We start from the raw sequence: 23239 nt of genomic DNA, 5'->3' as shown, positions 1-23239 counted from the left end.
AATTTCGCCATAGAGGGACCATATCTAGGCGCAAGAGGCCTTCAGAGGCTTTCAGACAAGGGGGCTCACTGCGTCGCCATAGGGGCCCTGTTTTTGGATTCCTGATACATTTGTACCGCACAGAATGCCCTTCTGAAGCCTCGAGGGACTGGGGAGGCGTTCCTATTGTCCAAGGTACCTAATGCCCAAAGGTACACAATGTCCCCTTCCACTCTGCACCATCTTGGAAGTTGCTTCTGATTTTGGATGTTGTGTGCTTTGGGCATTATGAACTGTGGACATTCTTTACCTTTGGAATTTTGTTCTTTGGACATTCTGTATCTTTGGATATTCTGTACCTTGGACAATATGATATGGATCCGAGGACTGATGCCGAGAGGATTGCGCCTTTGCTAAAAATTTCGATTCCCAAAGAAAATCTTCAAATTTGGCAGCACAGCTTGTTACACGTTCAGTATCTGGTCCATACGGTATATACCCCGCGTTGGTCCATGCAGTCTTACCGGCGGAACTGAAAGCGGGCTTCAGCATATGGAGAGCTGTTGACGGGTTTTGTCATCGCAAGCGATTGAGGATATTCGCTCACCCATTTGCCGTAAACCTTCGTGACTCGAAGAAGAAACCATGGACGACATAGCAGTGGAAACTGTGGAAAATGTGACTGAAACTGTCGAGAACATCACGGAAGCTGTGAAAAATGGTACTGGAAAGATTCCGGCTACCCCGGAGGGAATGGCGATTGCCTACAGCAGCTTGGTCATTATGGCATTGCTGCCTATCTTCTTTGGCTCCTTTCGTTCCATCAAGCATCATGCAGACCAGAAAGTGAGTATTTGTTTTGCCTTTGCTTATCCACAGCATACAGGTCTAACAGGATATGTAAGCAAGGTTATTGCGGTTGAGATTGCTGTTTTTCAGAATTTGTGTGCATAATTTGTGTAACATGCATTATGGGGGGTCTGTTTTTGGGATGGTGGTGGAAAACCTCAGCATAAAGTGTCTGCAGCTCTGAGTGTGAAGTCATTGGAAACCACTAGTGTTAGGTCATTGGAAACCGCTGAAGGCTATGGAGGGTTGTTGGCTCAAAGTTCTGAAATGTCCATATTAAAGCTGATATGCAAGCCTGGGATGGCACCAAGTATTCAAGTTGATGCAGAGAAACCTTGCTCCAGTTACAGTCATCATGGCATCAGTGTGGCTGTGGCATGACCCTACCATGACTGAACACAGCATGTATGGTGTCTTCTCTGAAGTGCAGTCCTGGTTGGCCCATGACTGTCCGCCCATTGCACCAGCAGGCCAACATGGTTTCAGGAGCTAGAGCATACAGCTCTTTATGAAATGTGGAAATACTTAAAACTTTTTTCAGCCTACTGGGATATCAGCAATGTGCATACTTTGCTGATGGAACTTTTAAGGAAATAATAGTATTTAAGGGGTGCCATCCATGGCAGTGCAGACAGTGTGCCAGTGCTTTCACAGGTTTGTACATGGTGGCTGGGGATGGGAAATCAGCTGATGGAAGGAAGTGTTGCCCTCCCTCTCCTATATTTCCTGTGGTAGGAAGAGAAAGAAACAATACAATTTTCAAGCAAACTGTGTGCATGCAACACTGCCAAATTGATGTGAACCCCAATAAACTATAAACATGGATAGCAATCTCTCAATCCTTTCTGTACATATGTCTGTAGTCACTAGCATTGCAAGCCTATGTCCACATGACAGAGGAATTGGGTGATTTCATAGGTGCTGATCTTGATGTCTTTCAGGAAAACTGTGAACGCACAGGAGAGAAACCTGAGAGGATGACCCGAAAGGATGCAGCAATGTTTCCAATTATAGCCAGTTGTGCATTATTTGGAATCTACATTGTTTTTAAGGTAAGTTGTATAATTTTTAAAAGCTTTGGCAGGAAAATCATTAATTAAAGTTCATGTTGTCATTGTTAATCATTGTCAAGGCATCCATGTCTGAAGTTTTGAACACATCCCATACACTAATAAAGCAAAGGTAACAGAAAGGCTGCTTCTTCTTTTAACCATTTATGAACTTTGTTGCAAATACAGTTTGTATCATCATGATTACCACACAATGTAAACACCTCAAAATCTTTATTGAAAAGTCCAAGTTCACATCTCATCAAGTCATGCAGTGTCCCTCAAACCATGTCACATTATGCTGCAGATCTTCAGCAAGGAGTACATAAACCTGCTGCTGACGGGCTACTTCTTCATGCTCGGCGTGCTGGCGCTGACGCATCTTATCAGCGAGCGCGTCGGCCGACTGCTGCCAGCCTCCGTGCCGTTCATCCAGTACCACCTGAGGTTGACTCAGGATGCCACAGAGGATCTCATCGACTTCAAGTTCAGCACACACGACTTGGTCAGCCTGGCGCTGTCGGCTGCCGTCGGCGTCTGGTACCTCGTCCAGAAGGTGCGTCGCCCGCCCGCGCTGCCCTGGGGCTCAGGTTCACTCTGGGATGGAGTCACACCAGCCCGGCCCTCCCTGTCGGTCGGCATCTCCCGTCCGTCCCGGTGACTCAGTCGGTTAGAGCGCGTGCCTTTCAGTTCATCCAACCGTGGCGTGGTGGGTTCGAGTCGCTTTAAGCACTTGCTATTTGCCCTTGACAGGTATGGCCTGCGGCCGGTGGCAGCGGCCACGACAAAAATCAGATGACGTTAGAGAGCAGGACGGACCGTGCCGAACAATGTGGCACATCAAGCTTTCGCCACCAAAGTCCGTCATTGGCCTGTAATTGGTAGGGATCATTGGTCACATAACAAACACTGCTTACGGTGAGCTCCGATTCCATAAATCCATCCATTAAAAAGGGCCCGGATTAAGTCTAAAAAAAATCGAAAAAATGCGCCCGGAATGGCGGCGACTGTGCGTGTAAGTTAGTTGACTGGAAGGGTTATTTTTTGTTCCGTCATCGCGACTCCATATCATGGGACAGGATTCCGGACCTTCGCCCACTTTGCAAAAACAGCATTTTGTTCGTGGTGCGCATGAAACGCCGTAACCCCAAAAGGCTTTGGATGCCGCCGCTCTCTGGGAAAACCTCATTGAACTGAAGCACGCCACATCGCGCGATGTGAGAACACGAGGTCTAGGAGAGCATCTCGGGAGTATGGAAGCTCAGCGGCGGCGCTCAGTCGTGACGCGCGCCCGCTCCGCGGACAGGAGTCGTCACGACCTGCCGCTGGGGCTGTGGGGGGGGGGGGGGGGGGGCATGCGGGCCACGACATGGTGCGGTCAGAGGCAGGAGGAGTGACGTCAAACGGTGGGAGACGGGGGCGGAATGGTCAGACGGGCCGGATGAAGACGAGATCACCCGCTGAGAACGGTATGGCTGTGCTTCTTCAGAAATGTGCAGCATCGCGTACTGGCCAGTGTTTGTGAGTGCCTCGTGGCGCGCCACACCTGTCGATAGAGTGCCCGTTGACCCCCCCCCCCCCCCCCCGGTCGCCCCCATGCCCGAGCACACTTGTCCAAGCGGAGTGGTGTCGATGTGTTCGGTCCCCGGCGACGGCATGAACAGAGCCGTCGCGTCATGGCCGCTCTGAGTCTGACGTCACCGCCGTGGGGTCACCGCCACCCCATTGTTCTGCGCCTGACCAATCACGGGTAGCTTGGTGCAAGAAACGTGTCGAATGCCTTTCTGGAGGCAGCTGACTACAGGGAACACTGAAAAGCACTCATTTCGTGGAAGCTCGCCAAAACAAAGACGGGGGAATACCCGCCTGGATGTGACCGGCTGGGGATCCCTGGAAGTGCTCGCTAGGGGGCTGCGTACGCAACAGTGAGGGAATACCCGCCTGGAGGTGACCGGCTGGGGATCCCTGGACGTACTCGCCAGGGGGCCGCGTACGCAACAGTCAGGGAATACCCGCCTGAAGGTGGCCGGCTGGGGATCCCTGGACGTACTCGCCAGGGGGCCGCGTACGCAGCAAAGTCGGGGAATACCCTCCCGGAGAGTACTAGCCGCAAGAAACCCGGGCAACACCCGTCTGCAAGCTGTAGTCGTAGGCGCACGTTGGTGTGCGCAGCGGTAAGGCGTATTATAAGTCATACATGGAGGGAGGACACACATTGAAAACCATCAGTTTTTTGCACGTTTTGTTCTTTGAAGTCTATTTTAACCGGTGTGCCCACTTTGGGCGTAATCAAGCGGTGGAATGAAGCAGAAGTATGCCTCCAAATGCATATAAGGCTTGATTCCCGAGGAACTTAGAGCTCTGTGCAAAGTATCGGTCCTCGCGTGTGGCATACTGTATTGCAGATGATCTTCCTTTACAATGAAGGCAAAATAGCTTTGCATTTTGCGTAGGCATAGCTGGTTATTTGTTTTCAATTGACCAGAAGACCGCCAAAGGTTTTTGTAGGCGTGAAAAATCCTTGTGCTGCTGGTCGCACCGAGCCCACAGAAGGTCATGAGAAGCGTGCGACCCTCGTAAATGGCGTCTTAAATCCGAACAGACCCGCCGGAAAATCCAGATCGGCGTCCGGGAGCCCGAGTACCAGAGGCGCACAAACGGCCCGAGAAGTGTGGCGTTCGAATTGTTTCACGGCCAGTCCTTTCCATGCGTAATATAAGTCATTTGAGCAGTCACGTCAGTCGCGCGGCCGACGTTAAACTCCGAACCCCAGGACCGGGTGGGCCACGTCACACGTGACCTTCTCCTCCCGTGTCTTCTTCGCCCATCCATAGAACAGGAGCGTATGCAGACCGATGTGTAGAAAAATGCTTCCGACATGGCGAAGCTCGCTTATAAGGTGGGCTTGGCTGAGCCGGGCAGAGTGGCGTCGCAGTCCAAGGTCAGGAGCCGCCAGCTCCATATGGAAGCAGTGAAGTTCAATTTGTTGTTGTTTTTTATGGGACTAGGCTGTTATACGGGGGGGCTCCGGCAAAGATCAGGAGGCTGAGAATAGGACAAAGACCGCACTGACCAGATGAGTTGGGAGTGTGACCAGGCTCTCGTCCCGCACCCATTTGACCCTCCCCCCCCCCCCCCCCCGTCTCTCCTCAGCACTGGATCGCTAACAACATCTTCGGCCTGGCGTTTTCCGTGAACGGGGTGGAGATGCTCCACCTGAACAGCGTGCTGACGGGCGTCATCCTGTTGGGCGGCCTCTTCATCTACGACATCTTCTGGGTGTTCGGCACTGACGTCATGGTTACTGTCGCCCGCTCATTCGAGGCGCCCATCAAACGTAAGTGAAAGCCGGGACGGGGCAGGTGGGCTCCCTGTGAGACCCCCGCGCCGCCAGAGTGGTTACTGTGTGGAGGGGGGGGGGGGGGGGGGGAGGTAGAAGCGGAGGAGCAGCGACGGCGATAAACAGATTAACGCGTCACACCCGTCTTAAAATGCCAGCCACGGACTTTCAATGCTCTTGGCAATGTGCAGTGTGGAGAGGAAGGTTGTGACATACGCACTGGAGACCAGGGCCGAACTCGGCCATTACGAGGGCTGAACGATGAGTGTCTGTGTTAATGTATGCTGCACTGCGCGGTGAGGGGTTTCCACAGCAGCCCCTCCGAGGGGCTGGGGCGCAGCCTGCACGCCACCCCGTGACATATCCTGGCGTTCTTTCTAGTCGTCTTCCCGCAAGATCTACTGGAGAAGGGCCTGGCCGCCAACAACTTCGCCATGCTGGGCTTGGGCGACATCGTCATTCCGGGCATCTTCATCGCCCTTCTGCTCCGCTTTGACATGAGGTGAGCGCCGCTGCTGCCTCCGCCCGTACAGCCTCGGCAGAAGCAGGACCCTGTGCACCAGGGGTCACTGGTGTCACCAGTGTCAGCTGACCGGGCACCGGTGACCCGGCACCCGTCGCCACCCTTGCTCTCGGCGTGGGACAAATACGACTCGGTATTGCACGCATCAGGGGTAACACCTGGCTGCGCTTTCACGGTATTGTTTTGTTTTATCCACTATTGTGGCCCAGTGCAAACGTAATTGCCCGTCGCCTAGATATTCCGAGAGCCGACATTGCTTCTTTGATTCCAGTCTGAAGCGGGGCTCGAAGGTGTACTTCTATATGACGTTCGCGGCCTATGTGGCCGGCCTGCTCACCACCATCTTCATCATGCACGTGTACAAGCACGCGCAGCCGGCGCTGCTGTACCTGGTGCCCGCGTGCCTGGGCACCCCGCTCCTGCTCGCCCTGGTGCGGGGCGACATCAAGACCATGTTCCAGTGAGTGACGCGGTCGTCTCTCGCTGAGCCGGAATGTCCGGTTGGGCGGCAGTCCCTGGTGGCCGCTGTAGCGCTCCAGGGGCAGGCGGTGTGCGGAAAGGGGTCTCCGGGGACCGAATGACTGGACTTTTTCGAGACCTACTGGATTGATTCGTCGGGAACGTGCAGATGCGTTGCGCGAAATTTGTGCTGCATGCCATGGAGTGTGTGGCTGATGTGCTTGAAATCTGTGTTTACGTCCATTGGGAGTGTCGCTCGCTCCGGCGTCTTCACACGCACGTTACATTCACGCCCCGACCGCTCCCGCTCAGGTACGAGGACCATCCCGAGGAGGCCGAGGCAACAGAGGCCAAGAAGACTGAGTAGTGGACCGGCGCCGAGCTCGCGCCGCCTGACGGACCGGGCCGCGGCCGACGCGCCGCCCTCGCCGCGGGGTTCTGAGCTTCGCCGGCGGCGGCAGGTCTTGTCCGCCCGGCTCTGCCGCACTCACAAGGCCCGCTCGCCCGGCGCCGCGGCGGTTCGACCGTTGTTAACCGTCGCCTTGTTGTGCTCGCTTCCGGAAGGACGCGGCCGGCCGGCGGCGTGCGTGGAGACGGCCTGCTTCGCGTGCGGTGGGTGTGGGTGTGGGTGTCGCGGCGGACGGGCGACGTGTGGACTGAGCTGGTTGTGCGCTGCGTCGGAGCCCGCGACAGGTGGTGCGTGTATGCTGGGCAGCTGCGGACGTTTGCTGCGGATGGCTGGTGCGCGGGTGAGGGCGTGGGCGGACGGCCACGGCGGCAGGGGCTTCAGCACGCGCCACGCTGGACCAACCTGAACATAGAATTCGTTTGAACGTGGCCGTTGCCCGCGTTCTCGAGTTCGTGTCCGTTATTTTCCGAGGAAGCGCACCTGGATGGTGGCTGAGGTATCTTTGGACGGACTTCCTTTGTACTTGTGTCAAAATTGGCCGCTTTTTATGCAACTATTTGTTATAGGTTTTGGTACCAAAAAACAGTATGCCTAGTGCCGTATGTGGCAGTGTCTGTAAAAAGGTGATGGCTTGGCTGGGACTGGTGGTTGGTCCGTGTTTGTTGATTTAGGTATTATGTGTCATGCGTATTGCCATCACAAATTTTCAGCCTTGTTTATGCGTCACATAGTGTTTATTTTTTGGACAATATAACGTTGGCAATTTCTGTTGTGTTCGTGAACGGTGTGCTATTCGAGTCACACGGGAGTTAAAAATAGTCCTGTCGAGGTTTGGAGACGAGTTCGTCGACGTTGAAAGAAGCATTCTGTACTCTTGGGCCAATGTTCAAGTTTCGTGGGCTACCTCCACGGCCGTACTTTGCTAGCCGCCTGGACCCAGCGCGCTCGTCCGATGGAACAGGCACGGGACTGCTTCGTTGCCGAAACCCACACAAGGCGTGCGCCGAAGTTATTGATAAGTATTAAATAATTACGCAATATTACAAGCCGTCACATTGCTCTTGGGTGCGCGGATGTAACTGAAATGCTGAACACGTTTCATCAACGAGCGCCAACGACTGGCAGTCTGGTGTTGTGTGTTCCGGCCCACGCCATGCTACCTGCCAGCTGCCGACACAGCGCTGCGGGGCCCGAGCATAACAGAGCAGGCCGGCGCCGCGTAACCGGCCACGTATGGGAGTGAAAAGGTGGGCAGTTATATGGTCGGTGCTTCCGTTTCAGGGAAACGCCGGATTTGAGAGATGGAACAGTGTATGGAGCACCACCAATAAACCTTCGCGGAATGCCTAAAAGGCTTTTTAACAGGAATTTCCTGTCTGAGCAATGCAAAGCATTTGGCGGTGTTATGTCTGCTGGTTGAATGAGACGCACTAGGCGTCACTTCATGCTTGCCTTTAATTCAGACGCCCTTAGCCGCGCAGTCCAGCGCCTGCCACGTTCTCAAGCACGTAACGAGCCGCGCCTAACGCCTCCTCTCGTACATGTTCTGCATCGTTCGGTCAACAGCCAGCAGGAGCATGGCTCGAAGTAGGTACGGCACTGGAGGTGACCCTCTGACAGGACCACGTGTCTCGGACAGTACCAAGGGCCCAGGTTTGAAACAAGCAGGCCCCCAAAACATTCAAGGCGGCTTTGAAGCAAGCGGGAGACCCTCAGCGATCTTCACGTTTTCTAAGTGATAAGGCTGCTGCCGAGCCCAGGAGCCTGACCTACCAGGACTGTGGCAGGCGAGGCTGTCAGAGGGCCCCAAAGCGGTTCGCACATTTGGAATGGACATGGTGATGTAGGGATGGCTATGGGCCAACAGGTGATTATTAATGGGACGTGATTTTGTCAGGGTAAGCAACGAAGTAAACCATATACCCGAGTCTGCTTGGCCGCATTGTGCGTGTTCGCACACGGGTTCATTTTTTAAAAAATGTGCGTAGAGTTTACCCAGCCACGTATAATGCCAAAATCGTATAGCGTGGCATAATAAAAGGCTACGAAAATGCTGTGGCGTCAGGTTTCCGCCCTTTCAGCAATCCCGCCTCCGAAGATCGCCATCCGTCACCCAGGCATCTCCGGTGACCAGTATAAAAAACAAGTCTCGCACACAGCATCTAATACAGCATCATCATCGTAACGCATTATTCAATTCAAATATGCAAATTTGCATGGCAACCGTGACGCAAAGTGTATGCACTTTTACTAATCGGACGTGAAAGTGTCGGGGTACGGCCTCCGAGCGATCTGAGATAAAAAGCACTACCATCAATAACTCCGTCAAGAATGTATCACTGCGCTTATTGACGACGGCTGCCAAAATCAACAGGGTTTCAAACATATGCATTTTAACACCTTGACATCGATGTCACTGTCTGCTTCCAGCCCCCGCGCGCTCAAGGTTCAATTACGTGGTAGCGCACAGCTCCTTCAACAATTTATTAGTTCCAAATTTTAAAGCGGCTATGTGGTCACCGTGATGTCAGGCATACTTCCTACTGCGGTCCAGGACTAGACGTGCAGTCACCGATAACTCCATCAATGATTCGTCAATTCCAAATCTAAAGATTTCCACGTCATTGCTATGACGTCAGAAAAATTTGCTTTTAACTAGCTGTCATGCAGATATCACCGTTTAAACGCAGCTATTGCAGGTACTCAAATGTGTTCACCCAAAATTCCTTCAGTAAAGTGCATTGAATTAGAACTGGAAACAACTTCATGGCTCGCGTGACTTGAGACGCGTGCAATTTTACAACCTTGGCCTAAAAATTCCATCGCATAATCCGCACGTAGAGGCCAAGTACGTGGTAACCAAAAACAATATTTGTAAAAAAAAATATGAATCTGGAAACGGCCACATAGTCGACGTGATGCCAGGAATTGGCCCTCTTAGCGGTCCCACGTGCAAGGTAGCTGTTAAGCATCCAGGTAATTAGGGGTGAAATACAGGTCACACATCACGTGCTCATGCATGATAACCGTGATACGCCTGGCCTAAACGGTCACGCGATCGTACCATAATACGTAACGTTAAACGTGTTCACGCATAGCTCTCACACTAACGTACCGGCCAACAATCATGAAACTGACTGGTGATCGCTCTACAGCCTAGATGATGCACTTTTCATAAGTTGATCTCTTGGGGTCATGCACCTAGCAAGGCCGGAATACGAGCCAATGAATTATTGTCGGAGAGAAGGTGACCGTGAATGTAATTCTCAAATATCCGGATCTTATGCGGTGACTTCGGTTGGTCAAGTTGTTGGAAATCCATTTATCTTAAGCTTCGGTGTCCAATTAGCAGCATTTAGATTGGAATCTGTGCACTATTGACGAGATAACCCTTGCATGCATTTTTACCTCCACGTGCCTGGAGGCTAGATGATGATATATGAATGTCAGGTTGTTGAAAAAAGCGTGTAATCGACGTCATGATGACCATGTAAGCGCCTTCAGATTTGAGATCAGTTGATTGTACTATTGAGAAAGTTATCAATAACAATTTATTCAACCCCAAAATGCATGGAGGCTATATTCCCCCCCCCCCCCCCCCATGGAGATCAGGTTGTTGAAAGTGTACGTGGAGGATGCCGCGACCCATGCAGCTGTGTTCCTATTTGGGATCCGTGCACTGTGGGAAGACCGCGTGACCATTCAGTCTAGGCGTATCATGGTCATCCTGAACACATGGCGTGTGACCTGTATTCGGCTCTTAACTGCCTGGGTGCTGAGCGGTGACGACATTTGCATGTCAGGCTGCTAGAACGACACATTCCTGGCATCGCGTCGCCCGTGCAGCCGTTTTCAGATTCAGAATAAAATTCTTACAAACTGCGCGTTTGGTGACCGCGTATTTGGGCTCCTTATGGTACAGAAAGCAATCATTGTGTTCTCGGCGATTGTCTTGGTAAATGTAACAGCGAGACGTTGACCTCCAGCAGTAATCAATGATGGCAAAGTCATGGAGAAGCCTGACAACACATACACCAATACTCCTGCACCAATGCACAGACGAGCAGTTTTTAAATGGCCCAGGCCCGAGGCATTTAAATACTTGATAAAACTGTGACCACGTGAGATGCAGATAACACCAGCTGAGTCTGGATGAGACAGATGGGAGTGGATAGGATCGGACAGGAACGGGCGGGACCGTACGGGACCAGATCACACCAGGAGGGACCGGATGAGAACAGACAAGATGGAACTGGATCGGGCTGAACCGGACGCGACCAGATGGGACCAGATCGGACGAGACTGGACCGGATCGGGCGGCACCACACGAGACCTTGTGTGACCGCCGGTCACACAAGGTCTTTAATTGCGCCCCGGGCGCAATTAAACATGGGATCTGAAGTCACCGGACGTGGTCGGGAGGAACCGGATGGGACAGAACAAGGCCAGACGGGACCAGACCGAACCAGACCGAACCAGACGAAACCGGACGGATCCGGGCAAAACAGGACGAGATCAAACCCTTTCCATTCTCCAGCTGAGTTATCGGGATGCATCATACCAGGAGGTACGGCTAAACGACGTCATAGAACAACCATTTATTGCGTTGCCAGTACTCGGCGTTTCAAGCAGTGCTTATGGTCACGAGTGGGCCATCATAAACACGTCCCAGTGCCTCGTGGACTTCCTGACGACGACTCGTGGACTCTTTTATTGCTGTTGACGTTTTACCCTTTGGCTTTTTTTCTGATGCGAGTTGTATCGCTGGCGACTTTTTCCGTTCAGCTTTTTCCATTAGACTTTTTCAACCGAATTTTTGTCCGGACACCAAACGGTGATATTGAAGGACCAAGTTCGGGAAGGACCAGAGTCACCAAACGGTGATATTGAAGGACCAAGTTCGGGAGCGCGTGCACTTGACTTTGCGGTGCTCGCGTAACCGTTCCAGGTTTGGAATCGATCCATGAATAAAGGAAGAATTATTGTGCATTTGGATCTTGCGTGCCTATACGATGACTGGTGAATTTCATAGGTCAGGACGTTACAGCGCATTATCTATCATCACGTCGACCACGTAGCGGTTTTTTTAAGGAGAATCGGGGCGTTATTGGCCCAGTGAAGGCATTGGCCCCAAAAAGGCATGGGTTAATCACACGATAACCAATAATAAGTCGTCTCGGTGACGTCAAGTGTCTGCTGCTCTGACAACCGACATGCAAACATCATCGTTTGGGCTCCAGACATGTGAGGATGAAGTGTAGGCTCAGTTAGAATGCCCTGAATAATACACCGATTACAAAGTAAAAAAAAAACGTAGCATGATCACCGTGACATCAAGTGTATGCAGTTTTAGCGCCATTTGATGTCCAAAACTAATTGTGTTGCTGATCAAATCCTAAGCAATCAGGATTTTGAATCAGCTCATTCATTGGCCAAGTTAACATGACCGCGACTTTTATCTTCGAAAGACCCGAATGATAATGACTTTTTATGACAGATTGTTAAGTGCTTGCATCTAATGTCACCGTGGCCACGTAGTCGTTTTAAGATTCAACAGCTGCAGTTTAACCCCTTGGATGGTCTTATACTGATTTGACCATAATGAATGAGCGCGCGGCCTCGTAGGTGTAATCCCCACACAAGTGTGCCGATCGACAGCTTTTAAATGGCCTGGTGCTCGCCACACAGCATACATACTACAGTTCTCATATCTCGATCTCCATATGCCACGTGCGAATGTAAGAGGTCGTTAGAGGTCCAGGACAAATGCTAATAGTCCATTTAATGGCCTTGTTCAAATACGTGTATCATCTGCTCAACTAATGCGACAGTGTCTTTGATCATAATGTTTAGATGCTTGGTGGCAATACTGTGCCTCTTGCCGGCTAAATTTGGCAAAATGCGCACATTTGATGTCGCGGTGACTCCTTGCGGTTTTCAGTTGAAGATGCAACTGATTGACTGGGTACTTGATCTGTGCCCCGGTTTGTAATCCCTAAAATGTCTGCAGGCTAAGCAGTGACGGCAGGGTTCAGGCTGCTAAGCGTGCACATCGCAATCGTCGCCGCACCTTCATGCGCGCTTATAACGCGTTCATGACGCCTTTGTGCCTTTTTAAGCGCCTTTATGGTGACCATAAAGGCGTGTCCAGATTTCGAATCGGTGTGCTGTGCACGAGTTGTGAGTGACCGCGCATGTAACCCCGTGAATGCCTGTGAAGTCTGTATGGATCGAGGTCAAATTGTTAGATGTGTAGATGTCAACATCTTCACGTTACGCCAACCATATCGTAGTTCTCAGATCAGCAATTAATGCATCATTGAAGGAGATACAGTGACTGCGTATCTTGGTCCCTAAATGCCTGCAGGCTTCGTGTTGACATTTGGAGGTCAAGTCGTTAAAGCGGTGCACCTGGCGTCACGGCCAACACGTAACCGTTTTTACAGCTTAAATTGATGCGTTATTGACGGTGTTGTGCGTGATCATGCGTTGCTTCATCGAAACATAAATCTGGATATGAATACAGATGGGACAATTATCCGGACTGTTGTTTACATCAGTGAGCTATTGTCCACGCCACGTTTCGGCGGGCTACTTTTCCGAACATCGCCGGGTGGTGGTCAGTCCCGATAAAAGCATGACGAATTTCGGAGCATAGGTGTACTTATGTATGGCCGTACGTACTACGTGCTTGCATCACAGCTTCAAAAGCACCGGCGGAATCCCTCGAGCGCCAGGTTCTTTGAGATGGTCCTCGGTTAATCTACATCGCAAGACTGTAGGTTCGAAGCTCAGAGCCTCCAGATGCTATCGAGGTTGTCATACATACACGGTTAAACACCAAACAACTTATGGCGCTATGTGGGCCGACCTGATAGTGGCTGGAGCTGTACCTGGTCAGACATCTACATTAACAATAACACCATTATCGAGGACTGCAGTTTGAATACTTCAGGCACTGCAGCCATAAGAGAACCGTCCCCACCCCGTCTTCTGACTGCGTCTGTTTTGCTACGTATTTTTGCACTTACGCCTGGTTTCAAACATCTTCTCAGGAAGAATATGACAATCATCATAGCTCACATTTTGACTGACGTGGACTTGGCAAGAGCGCGATGCAGGGGCGGCTCTAGCCTGGAGTTGTTCTTTTTTTTTGGGGGGGGGGGGCAACTGTTCGTCGCCAGCTGGCTGGTGTGGGATTCGTGGTCCAGTGCATGGTGCCTCTCGCGAGTACCTAGTAGGGACACCATTTAAAACCGAAAAAAGCACTGAAATGCTTTCGAATCTTAAACGGAAGCTAAAACAAAACAGTTAAAACGGACGGTATGTAGACGAAACTTTTATGAAGTTCTGGGAATGTTTTTTGGGGGCCAAAACATCCTCTTAGAGGTTTTGGGGGCATAGCCCCGTGCCCCCCCCCCCCCCCCCCCCAGGATCCGCCTATGGCGCGATGGCAGATATCCAGACGTATGTTGGCAACGACGCTGGCTCTATGGCTTGCTTTTCCCGCCAGCATGTTGTTCCTGTCAGCAAAGCGTTAAGGCTCTCCACTCTCAGCAGCGGCCCAACCATGAGATGTCTTACGGTAGTGGAGTCCAAAATCGGACTCCCCTTGTAAGAGGCTGTTTATTCGCCCACGAAACACTACAACCAAGCAGCCCGAACCATTAACACGCTCGTAAACCGCCCAACCACCTCCACCCGAGCTACGAGGCCACGTTATCCACGTTATCCACGTTCTCCAACCACGTTAGCGTGAGCCGGAATGGGTCCAGCGAAAACCAAGTAAACATCTCTTTTGTTCACGGGCGCGCCCTACATCTGGCATCTAGCTTCTGACAAACCTCACGATCCTCACATCCAACAGATAGGTACGCCCTCCATAATGCCCCTCCCTGTGGAGCACGCGCCATACAGGTGTCGCGGCGCGCCTAGGTCCGCTCGTCTGCCCCGCGAGTCAGCTGACGGGCCGATGTTTGAGCCCAGAACTGCCCCCGCGCGGCCGGCCGGCCGCCGCGGCGCTGCCGGCGCCCGGCGCGGTATTTGCCCCCAGGCGTCGCACCGCAGCGCCGCCCGGCCGGCCGCGCCGTACCCAGTCGCTCGAGTGCAGCGCTAGTGGAGGGTGAGGGCGCGCGTGTGGATACCGGCAGCGCGCACCACTAACGGGCCAGGACATAGGTAGGTCTCGGTGGGAAGGGCGATGCGGCGGCGCGCTTTGTGACGGTGTGCTGTCGGTTAAGGCGTGTATAATTGTTGCGAAGTCTAATGTGCATCACAGGTTGTATGCACCTGGTTGTCCGCACCGACCTCATTCGTGATGACTAGATGTGACGACGCGGTAATGATGGTCCAGAAGTCCACTCTGCTGCGTTCTTAGTGCAGTAGCCACCTGGGAAAAGACCGCAGAGATGTAAAACGATTTGTTGTTTTGCCTGACCCCATGGGCCCGATTTTCCTGAACGCCTACTTCCTTCCTCGGCCACACCTTGCTCTGAGCCTTTCTTTTAAAAGGCAGCGATGTGAGATTGTGAAACGTTTTATGCTTATAAGATATTGTAAACGACACAAATTCTTTGGGGGGAGTTCGAAGCCTCAGACATCCTTTCTTGTTGTGGACTTTCGCCGTCCCAGGAGCCGAAGAAACCTTCAGGGTGTTTAGTCCGCTGATGCAGATGACTGCTTCGAGGCGCATCAAATGGTGTGCCGGAGTCCCGGGACCCCTTCCACGTCATTTTTTTTTTACTCTGGGTCGAAGTATAATTCGTCAGCACTTTTCCAGCCCTCTTCGCAAAAATCCTTGTTGCGCACTGCCCGCATGTGTTTTCTTGAACATGTTGGGCGTCTAGAGCCAAGGCGAAGGCTGTAACAGTTGCCTTCATGCTCAAATTAGAACCCTTCAGTCAGTCAAAAATTTGCAGATGGCACTCGTTTCCGCCATCTTTCTGCAGCCAGCAGCCCACATTCATGCCACGGTGCTGCCCCAACGACCTCCGCAAAGGTCACGTGACACCCTTAGTGGAGCACCGCTGGCCAGTTTCTCAAAAGTCGAAAGTGACTGAGGACTGAACGGTTTTATTGCGGAGAAGAGAAAGGAATGAGAAGGCGGGTCGACAAAGCTCCGCCGCTGGCGGTTGCAGTCGGTAACGAGTTCCGCCGCTGGCGGTTGGAGTCGGTACTGAGCTCCGCCGCTGGTGGTTACAGTCGGTACTGAGCTCCGCCGCTGGTGGTTACAGTCGATACTGAGCTCCACCGCTGGTGGTTACAGTCGGTACCGAGTTCCGCCGCTGGCGGTCGCAGTCGGTACTGAGCTCCGCCGCTGTCTGTCGCAGTCGGTACTGAGTTCCACCGCTGGCGGTCGCAATCGACTGACTCGGCGATCGCGAAAAGCTGAGTCCGCACCAACCACGAAAGTGCGTGCCTCTGAGCTATACACCACGGCGGCTGCTGCCGGTCCTGCAGCGCCGGTGGGGCCGTGAGTCAGGGACCCGACCCCGGCGGTGACCGGCCCCGCTGGATTGGCCGGCTCCGTGTCCGGGCCGCGCGGCCAGGCGTTGCGGGGAACCCCGATCGTGATGGGGGCGGTAGGCCGGCGGTCAGGCGGCCACCTGCAGACAATGGGCCTCGTTCGTGACGCCGCGCCGGGTAAGGCCCAGGGCGTGGCGACGCTGTCCACGCAGCGCCGCCCGGCTGCCCACCTCTCCGGAAGTGGCCGCCCTCTGTGGTCCGTGACATCAGCGGGATATCCAGCGACAGGTACGATGAAGGACGCTGAGAAGGGGCTCGCTTGCCGACGCTGCCGACCGGGACGGTGTCGGACTGACAAGTACCGGTTGCGATTTTATCTCTGTAGGGTAGTTTTGTCATTTTATGTTTGTTTTATTTCTGTGCGTTTTGTTGTATAGATGGATATTTTGTTACACACCCGGAGACGGAGCTTACAACCACTTGTAAAATCCGGGTGTCGCATACAAACCACACCGGCCCGACGTCAGAAACAAATATTTCGCGCGTTTTACATTATTCCTTGACCTGGGTAGTATGGCTATGCATTTTTATGACGTTTTACTACCCTGGATTTGTGTCATTTAAAAACTCATGCAAACAGTAGAAAAGCATTCATGGCAGCCGGGTGTTAAGTTCAAGTTTCTGAATATGGAAGGGATTAACGCACCGCGCCGACCGAAATCGGTCGCATCAAAACCGCTCTTATCACGTCGGACGTCAGGCCCATTTCTGACATGGAAGATAAGGAATACACACTGCTGTGGGCGAATAGGAAATTCATGCTGTTTTCACCTGGGATAAGAGCTTTCCATCTTATTGACCACCCTAAGCAGTAGTCGGGTTCATTGACTATCACACGCAATAGTCGGGTTACCATGAAATACCCTTCGGAGTGGTCGGACTGTTAATGTTTTATGCCGGCAGTGAAATGATGAAAGGAAATTGCACTGAGCCTTTACGGGACACGTTAGACAACTTCGCGTTTTCACCCGCAACTGCCATGTGGATTAACGTGGGAGGGCGGCATGGCTTTGGGCCTTGTGTCGCTGCCAGCCCGACACTAAGCCGCCGTCCTCGTGACGCCCGCCGTGACACAAAGCTCGCCTGCGTGTGCCGTTTTCCGAGGTCAGCTGCCTCGGCGCCGGCGGTCAGTTCGGGGGTCCGGCTGTCACGTGCGCACAAGGTCGGCCGTGTCGACCGAGCGGTCAGCGGCGGGCGGGGCCTGTGGCGCGCCCCGGTCAGGGTCGCGCCCCGCGCACGAGCGAGCGGCCGTCACGGCGGCCGTCACGGCTGCCGTCACGGCGGCCGTCACGGCTGCCGTCACGCCGGTCGCGGGAGCCGCTGGCGGTGGCCGCCGCCCGGCCTTGGCGACAGCTCCGCTGGGGCTGGCGCAGGAGTCAGTCCGCACCCCGCCACGGCGCCGCGCGCTGTCCGCGACCCCCGACAGTGACCGGGCGGGCAGGTCTCGCCGTGGTCATCCCTGGTCGAGGACTGCGCTGTCGGTTCAGCACGTGTATGGTGAACGTTCGTCAGAGATGTATCCCATCGATGTCACTGAAAAAGGGCCTCGATCTACATTATTTCAACGACCGACAGCGTTTGGATGTTGTCTTATTTGATCACGGAGGGCCGCGTGAGCCTCGAGATAACGTCGAGGGCAACAGTGCCCTTCATCTGGTCGTCTGGCGACCAAACCGCTGCGGACATGCACAAGGGATTATTGTGCAACAATGATTTCAACAGAACAAAAGCAGTAATGATTTCGGTGTATCGGCAATAAGTGAGCAATCCTCTGATATCAACCTAATCCTGTGATATCAGCTGATGTGTCAAGGTGAGTGCAAGTTACCTTTTCAGTGGGCTCGCCGCAACAGTTCCCTTCATTGTTACTGCGCTAGGATGCGGCGTTTTGCAGGGAACAAGCGATGTAGCAGACGTGAACCGCAAGCATTTGTCCTTGAACCATGTAAGTTATCGTTTCCTTTGGATTCGTTGCAGCAGTTTCCTTTTTTCGCAATGGTGGGAAGAAGCGACGTTTTGCGGCGAGCGAACGATGCAGCATGTTCTGGCGAGAACTGAAGCTTGCGGGAACAAGGTGCAGGGAAAGGGACATAACTTCTGTTTGTTGCGACCCTGTGCAGTGTCGCATAACGGCCAGGTCGGCTGCAGCTGTTGTTCCCTCGTCATGCTTGGATGAGTTACAAAACACCGTTGCCAAAGTGAGCTTTGCATATCTGTCCTGCAGCCGTGCGACCTTCGGGCTCGGACGACCGCTTCCTTCTCTGGCCTGGCTGCGGTGCGGAAGCAGAGCCCGTGCTGGTATTCTCGCTGGAGGTTATATGGCGCCTCCAGGTCAGCTCTGATCCAGCGCTCTTCCTGTTCTGAGAGGGTGCCTCCAGCTCTGTTTTTGTGCGGGGTCACCTCTGCTGGCTGAGCTGCACCTAGGCCGGCCGCCCGCGTCTGGCGTTTCCCTGGGGGGCGCGGTGCGTTCACATGGTTGGATGGGGGGGGGGTGCACCCCTATCACGGCACAGCCCGCATGATCGCAGCTCGGGGCCGCTGGGCTGCGACCCGACCTCCACGAGATGTTTGCCGCGACTCCCTGTTCTGTATTTCACAACGGCAGAGCACGGCCGCGGCTGGTGTTATTTTCCCTGTTCGGTGCCAGGCGCTGCGGTCTCCAGCAGCCTCCCGGCGCCTAGCGGTAACCCCACCGCTCCTGCATACGTAATGACGCATCTGCGACGAATGCACGCGGCGCAGCGCTTCGGAGAGGCGCCGCGTCCACCACGCTCCCGGCTTTGGAGGTCGACCTCCGCTCCAAGATGGCCGACGCTGGATTCCGGAGAGCCGGCAACTGCAGGCGTGTGACTCAGACGGGGGCCGGCACATCGCCGGCTGCGAGGTGTGGACTCGTCACGTGACGGCCATGCACCGGCCGTGGACTGATCACGTGACGAGGATGTGGCCGTCTGTGGGCTGGTGCACAGCAGTGACGTTCAGGAGTTGGACTGGTGGCCGGTGCACAGACCTTACCGGCTACGGATGCGGCGCGCTGCAGTGACGTCACCGACTGCGGACTTCACGGGTGACTGCGACGCCTCACATCTGCGAGCTGTGCGCACGCACGGCGCCAGCTGACGGAGAGTGACGCGCAACAGCGGCGGTCTGAACACGGAGCCAGTCTGCAGAGGAAGGCTAAGAGGCAGGCCTAGCTGTGGCGTCACTGCCTGCGTGGTGTGGAGGGACACGTGATTTGACACGACCACCTGCAGAACCGTCACGTGACAGCGGATTTACTGTCGCTCGGCGGACCCTGATTGGCGGTCCGTGGAGTTGCGGCGACTTGCCCGATTATGTCCCGAGGGTGTTGGCTGCTCAGATTTGGGCATGCCGTGAATCAAAGGGAGGCAGGCTGCGTTGGCCATTTTGCCTGCGTTAGGCTGGTCATTAGGATTCTGGAAACCATATTTATGTTGCCATTATGGCCCGATCCCTAGTGATAGTCCCTGGTCTCTAAACGCTGTAGTTTATATAACGTAACCCCAAGTGACCCAAGTGACATTTCCAATGGCTTGCTTTCGTGCTAATACCGATAGTCACGAGGCCAAACGACCTGAAGCTAATTACTTCGGAACACACTGGTTTTTACGTTACTTGCCCGTACTTTCGTCGCACAAAAAATGTTCTCGCATCCAGGCTTGTTCTAGGATCCGGTGGTGGACTGGAGCCGCCCTTCAGATAAGGCGCAGTGTCCGTCACTGGTCTCGCAGCCTTTGTCAAACGGCCATGTCAGCAGCCAGCTTGAAAAGGCTCCTGTGATGTCGGCCTGCCCGACCAGAGTAGGCGCTTAGGATCCGGGACCATTTTGGGGCTCCCAGGTTATGCCCGCTACAGTTTGGCCTTTTTAGTCGTTCCTGAGTTGATAGTTTTTGCGGTCGTTCATACGTAACGACTAGGAAAGACCACACAAAAAGAGAAACCAGTCTGCTGGGCAGGCCGGCCAGCGCTCTGGACCCGGTGAGATAACCGAGCGCTCTGCACAGAGGAGGCCCATTCTCTGAGATCACGCGCGGAACAACTCAGTCTGCTGGGCAGACCGGCCAGCGGCCTGGACCCGGTGAGATCACGGAGAGCTCTGCACAGGGAAGGCTCATTCCATGAGATCACACGGCGGAACAAATCCGGGGTCAGCGACCCGAGCCATGACTTTGGGACAGCGGACAGTCAGCTGCTGTTCGCCACCAGCAGGTCGTGGCTGGTAGTGAAAGTCCTGTCAAGAGCCAGAGCCGGGGTCAGAGTCCAGTCAGAGCGAGAGTCAGTCCCAGCCAAGCTCGGAGGTCCAGAGGCGGAGTCAACCGAAGAGAAACAGATAGAGCCAAACTCTGAGCTAGAGCTCGAGCTCGCGCTCGAGCTACAACTTGAGCCAAAACCGGACCCGGAGCCGGAGCAGGAAGCAAAGCTAGTGGCAGGTCCCAGCCACATATAACGTTGAGATAAAAGGATAGAGCCCAACCAGAGCTCGAACCTGGAGTCTCGAACTCGGATCCCGGGCCTCATCGGGCGACCTCGTGACCTCTTGGGTCATCGGCTGCCGCTGCGTCACTGGGAAGGTCAGCGACCACCACCCAAACGACGCTCACCCGCAATGCGGCAGCAGCCCCCAAGCCGCGCGCGAGCTGCCATTGGTTCGCGCTTGTCCTCTCCCGCAGAAGCGCGGCGGGTGACCGGTGACGTCACAGGTTTGGCGAGGTTGGTCCCGGGATGCAGGAATGCGATTAGGCCTAACGACGTGGCGATATTTTGGCGTACGTGTCTAGCGTCGGGCCTCAGGCGCAGGATAAATGTGGCACTGTGTGGATTCAGTACGCAAAGGAGCGAGATTGATTCGAACGTGCTCCGGTGCGGTGAGGGCGGGGACGCCCAGCGAGTGGATTAGGTCAAGGTCATGACCAACAAGCAGCATGTCAGGTTTGATGGAGTCCTCCGTGCCAATAGTATGCTGGTTGAAGTGTGGCTCCATTATTTTCTTATATGGAGTATCAAATGGCTTGGGAAATTTTTCTGTCTATTTGTCGAGCTGCTGTCTAATTTGTCACGTTTCGTCACGTACCATGAATATGTACTCAGCCCGTCTGGCAGTGCGGTAAACCGACGACCATGCTCGACGCTGGGTCTGGAAGCATCAGTGAATGGAAGCAGTGGATCAGTGAGTGGCCAGAATAAAGTTGTTTGCATTTTTATCCAGCCTTGTGGAGCCTATGCTCATCACTGCTGGGCTAGCATGACTGAATATGTTGTTGCTTGTCGCCTTGTTGTGCAAGCCCATGGCTACATGTAGATATTTCCTGACACGTTGTAGCACGGCTCCCGCTGCTTGGTAGCCGAAGGACGCGTCCATCGTCATGACCGTATGTGAGAAGTTGGGGTCATAAAAGTGCCTTAGCCGTCATAGTTATTTACTCCCGTCCTCAGGACATTATAGGAGGGAAAGGGCGGTTGCTGACCGCGCATTCTCGCGTCAGTTTAAAGCCACTGGCCGTCATAATCGGCTATAAAACACACATTTAGTGGACTATGATAGTTATGCTAATAGTCAAAGGTCAGATAATATTTGATTATGGCAGTTCAGCCCTAGCCTGTCGTTAAGGGCCATTCCGTTTTGGATATGGGTTCTCGAGCACTTAATGACGAAAATTGCAGACGTTATGTACATGTAACAGTACAGTCAACAATGGATTTTTATCTGCTGACAGGCCCTCATTCTGATATTCTTTTACCAGCATTTTGACGTTCTCCTTTTGACGACTTCTTGTACCAAACACAATATTGGTCAAGGCTTGATGAGCTCATTTTACATTTCATGCAACGCGATGTCCAATAATTAGTATTCACCACGTAGTTAAAACTGCGATATTCCTGATGCCGCCGCATGCTCACCTCTCAGCTGCCTTACACCGTTTAAGCCCAGACTGGATCGGTTCGAGAATTGCTGAACCCAGCTAAGCATATCCGACCGGTGCCTCTGACACGGGAGGGCATGCATATGGGACATCTGACACGGGAGGGCATGCATATGGGACATCTGACACGGGAGGGCATGCATACCTCGTCATACGTGCTGCTATTCATATTTATGCACGCCATACTGTCGGCCCCTGGCCCGGACGAGGTCCGGTTCGGGGAGCCGGACGCCTTGAACACGTGTGATCCTGAGCCTCGGTGCTGTGAGTCATGACTTCTGGTAGGCTTCAAGGCGTCGACGGAAAAGATCGACCGGCTACTTTCGTTTTTCCTTCCGAGCTGGGGAGGACGGGTTCTAGCGCTGCCGCCAGCGAGCAGTGATGCATGTGACAAAAACTCCCCTGACCGGTTCTGCAGATACCAGTCAAAATCAAATGCCCCAGAAAATGAAGCAAAGCAACTACAGTGCCCGCCGTTGCTTGCCACCATATGTGTACTGGTGCCCAAAATGGTAATAAGCATGGAGCGATGCAAATATTGGGCGGCAAGCCTTCGAATAATCACAACTAGAGCTTTTAGCATAAGCACGTGTGCTCCTCTACTGTGTTTTGAAAAATAGTTTTCCCCTCTCCCCTAGTATCTTCACTATGGCACATCCGCTGCCACGGACGACAAGCGAAACATATAACAAAAGCCACACATAAGCCTCTGGACAGCCATTGTCAGTCGTCCACATGGATCTGAAGGCCGCGGCCCAGTGTTTGGCGGCCGCGGTCGCGGGGCCCCGACACCGATCCGCGAGAGGCGCCCCCCTGCGCCGCCACCTTGGCCTGAACAGGCGGAGGAGCTGCATGGCTGATGAGGTGCTGCGCGTGTGCCCATGTAGAGCGGCCGGCGCGGACGATCGCCAGGCACCGGCGCCGGCCGCCGGCGCATTCCGCCCGGTGAAAGCGGCCCGGCCCGGCCCGTCTCGTCTCGCGGGCTCGGGTGGACGCCGGCCGGGGGCTCATCTCACCGGGAGCGCGCGGCGCGCCGCCGGGACGACCTCTGGCCACTCAGCGGCTTCAGTGGCTGCTGTCCATCGCGGGGACACGCCGCCGTGCTATGTGTCGTCACTGCGGGGCGCGTCACTGCGCCATGTACCGGCGTTGTCGGCATTCCTT

The 23239-nt window shown here is 53.9% G+C and overlaps 2 protein-coding genes across 2 annotated transcripts in view; both read left to right on the top strand.

The window, feature by feature from the left end:
- Positions 1-489: 489 nt before the first annotated feature.
- Positions 490-7375, top strand: LOC119090495 (minor histocompatibility antigen H13). The gene is made up of 7 exons (XM_037213314.1): positions 490-825; positions 1770-1880; positions 2185-2433; positions 5031-5214; positions 5599-5719; positions 6012-6200; positions 6512-7375. The coding sequence occupies exons 1-7, from the start codon at positions 625-627 to the stop codon at positions 6564-6566; spliced, it is 1110 nt and encodes a 369-aa protein (XP_037069209.1). The 5' UTR covers positions 490-624; the 3' UTR covers positions 6567-7375.
- An 11061-nt stretch (positions 7376-18436) lies between these two features.
- LOC119089926 (DOMON-like domain-containing protein nahoda) overlaps positions 18437-23239 on the top strand; it is a gene marked incomplete at its 3' end in the record, with an annotated part of 37875 nt that continues 33072 nt past the window's right edge. Inside the window, exon 1 of the mRNA XM_037212730.1 lies at positions 18437-18464. Within this exon, the coding sequence (XP_037068625.1) occupies positions 18452-18464 (13 nt within the window). The remainder of the gene's footprint in view (positions 18465-23239) is intronic.

Source organism: Pollicipes pollicipes, unplaced genomic scaffold (assembly GCF_011947565.3).
Source record: "Pollicipes pollicipes isolate AB1234 unplaced genomic scaffold, Ppol_2.1 Scaffold_3087;HRSCAF=3621_pilon_pilon_pilon, whole genome shotgun sequence".
Taxonomy (NCBI): Eukaryota; Metazoa; Arthropoda; class Thecostraca; order Pollicipedomorpha; family Pollicipedidae; genus Pollicipes; species Pollicipes pollicipes.
This window is presented reverse-complemented; position numbering and strand designations above follow the sequence as displayed.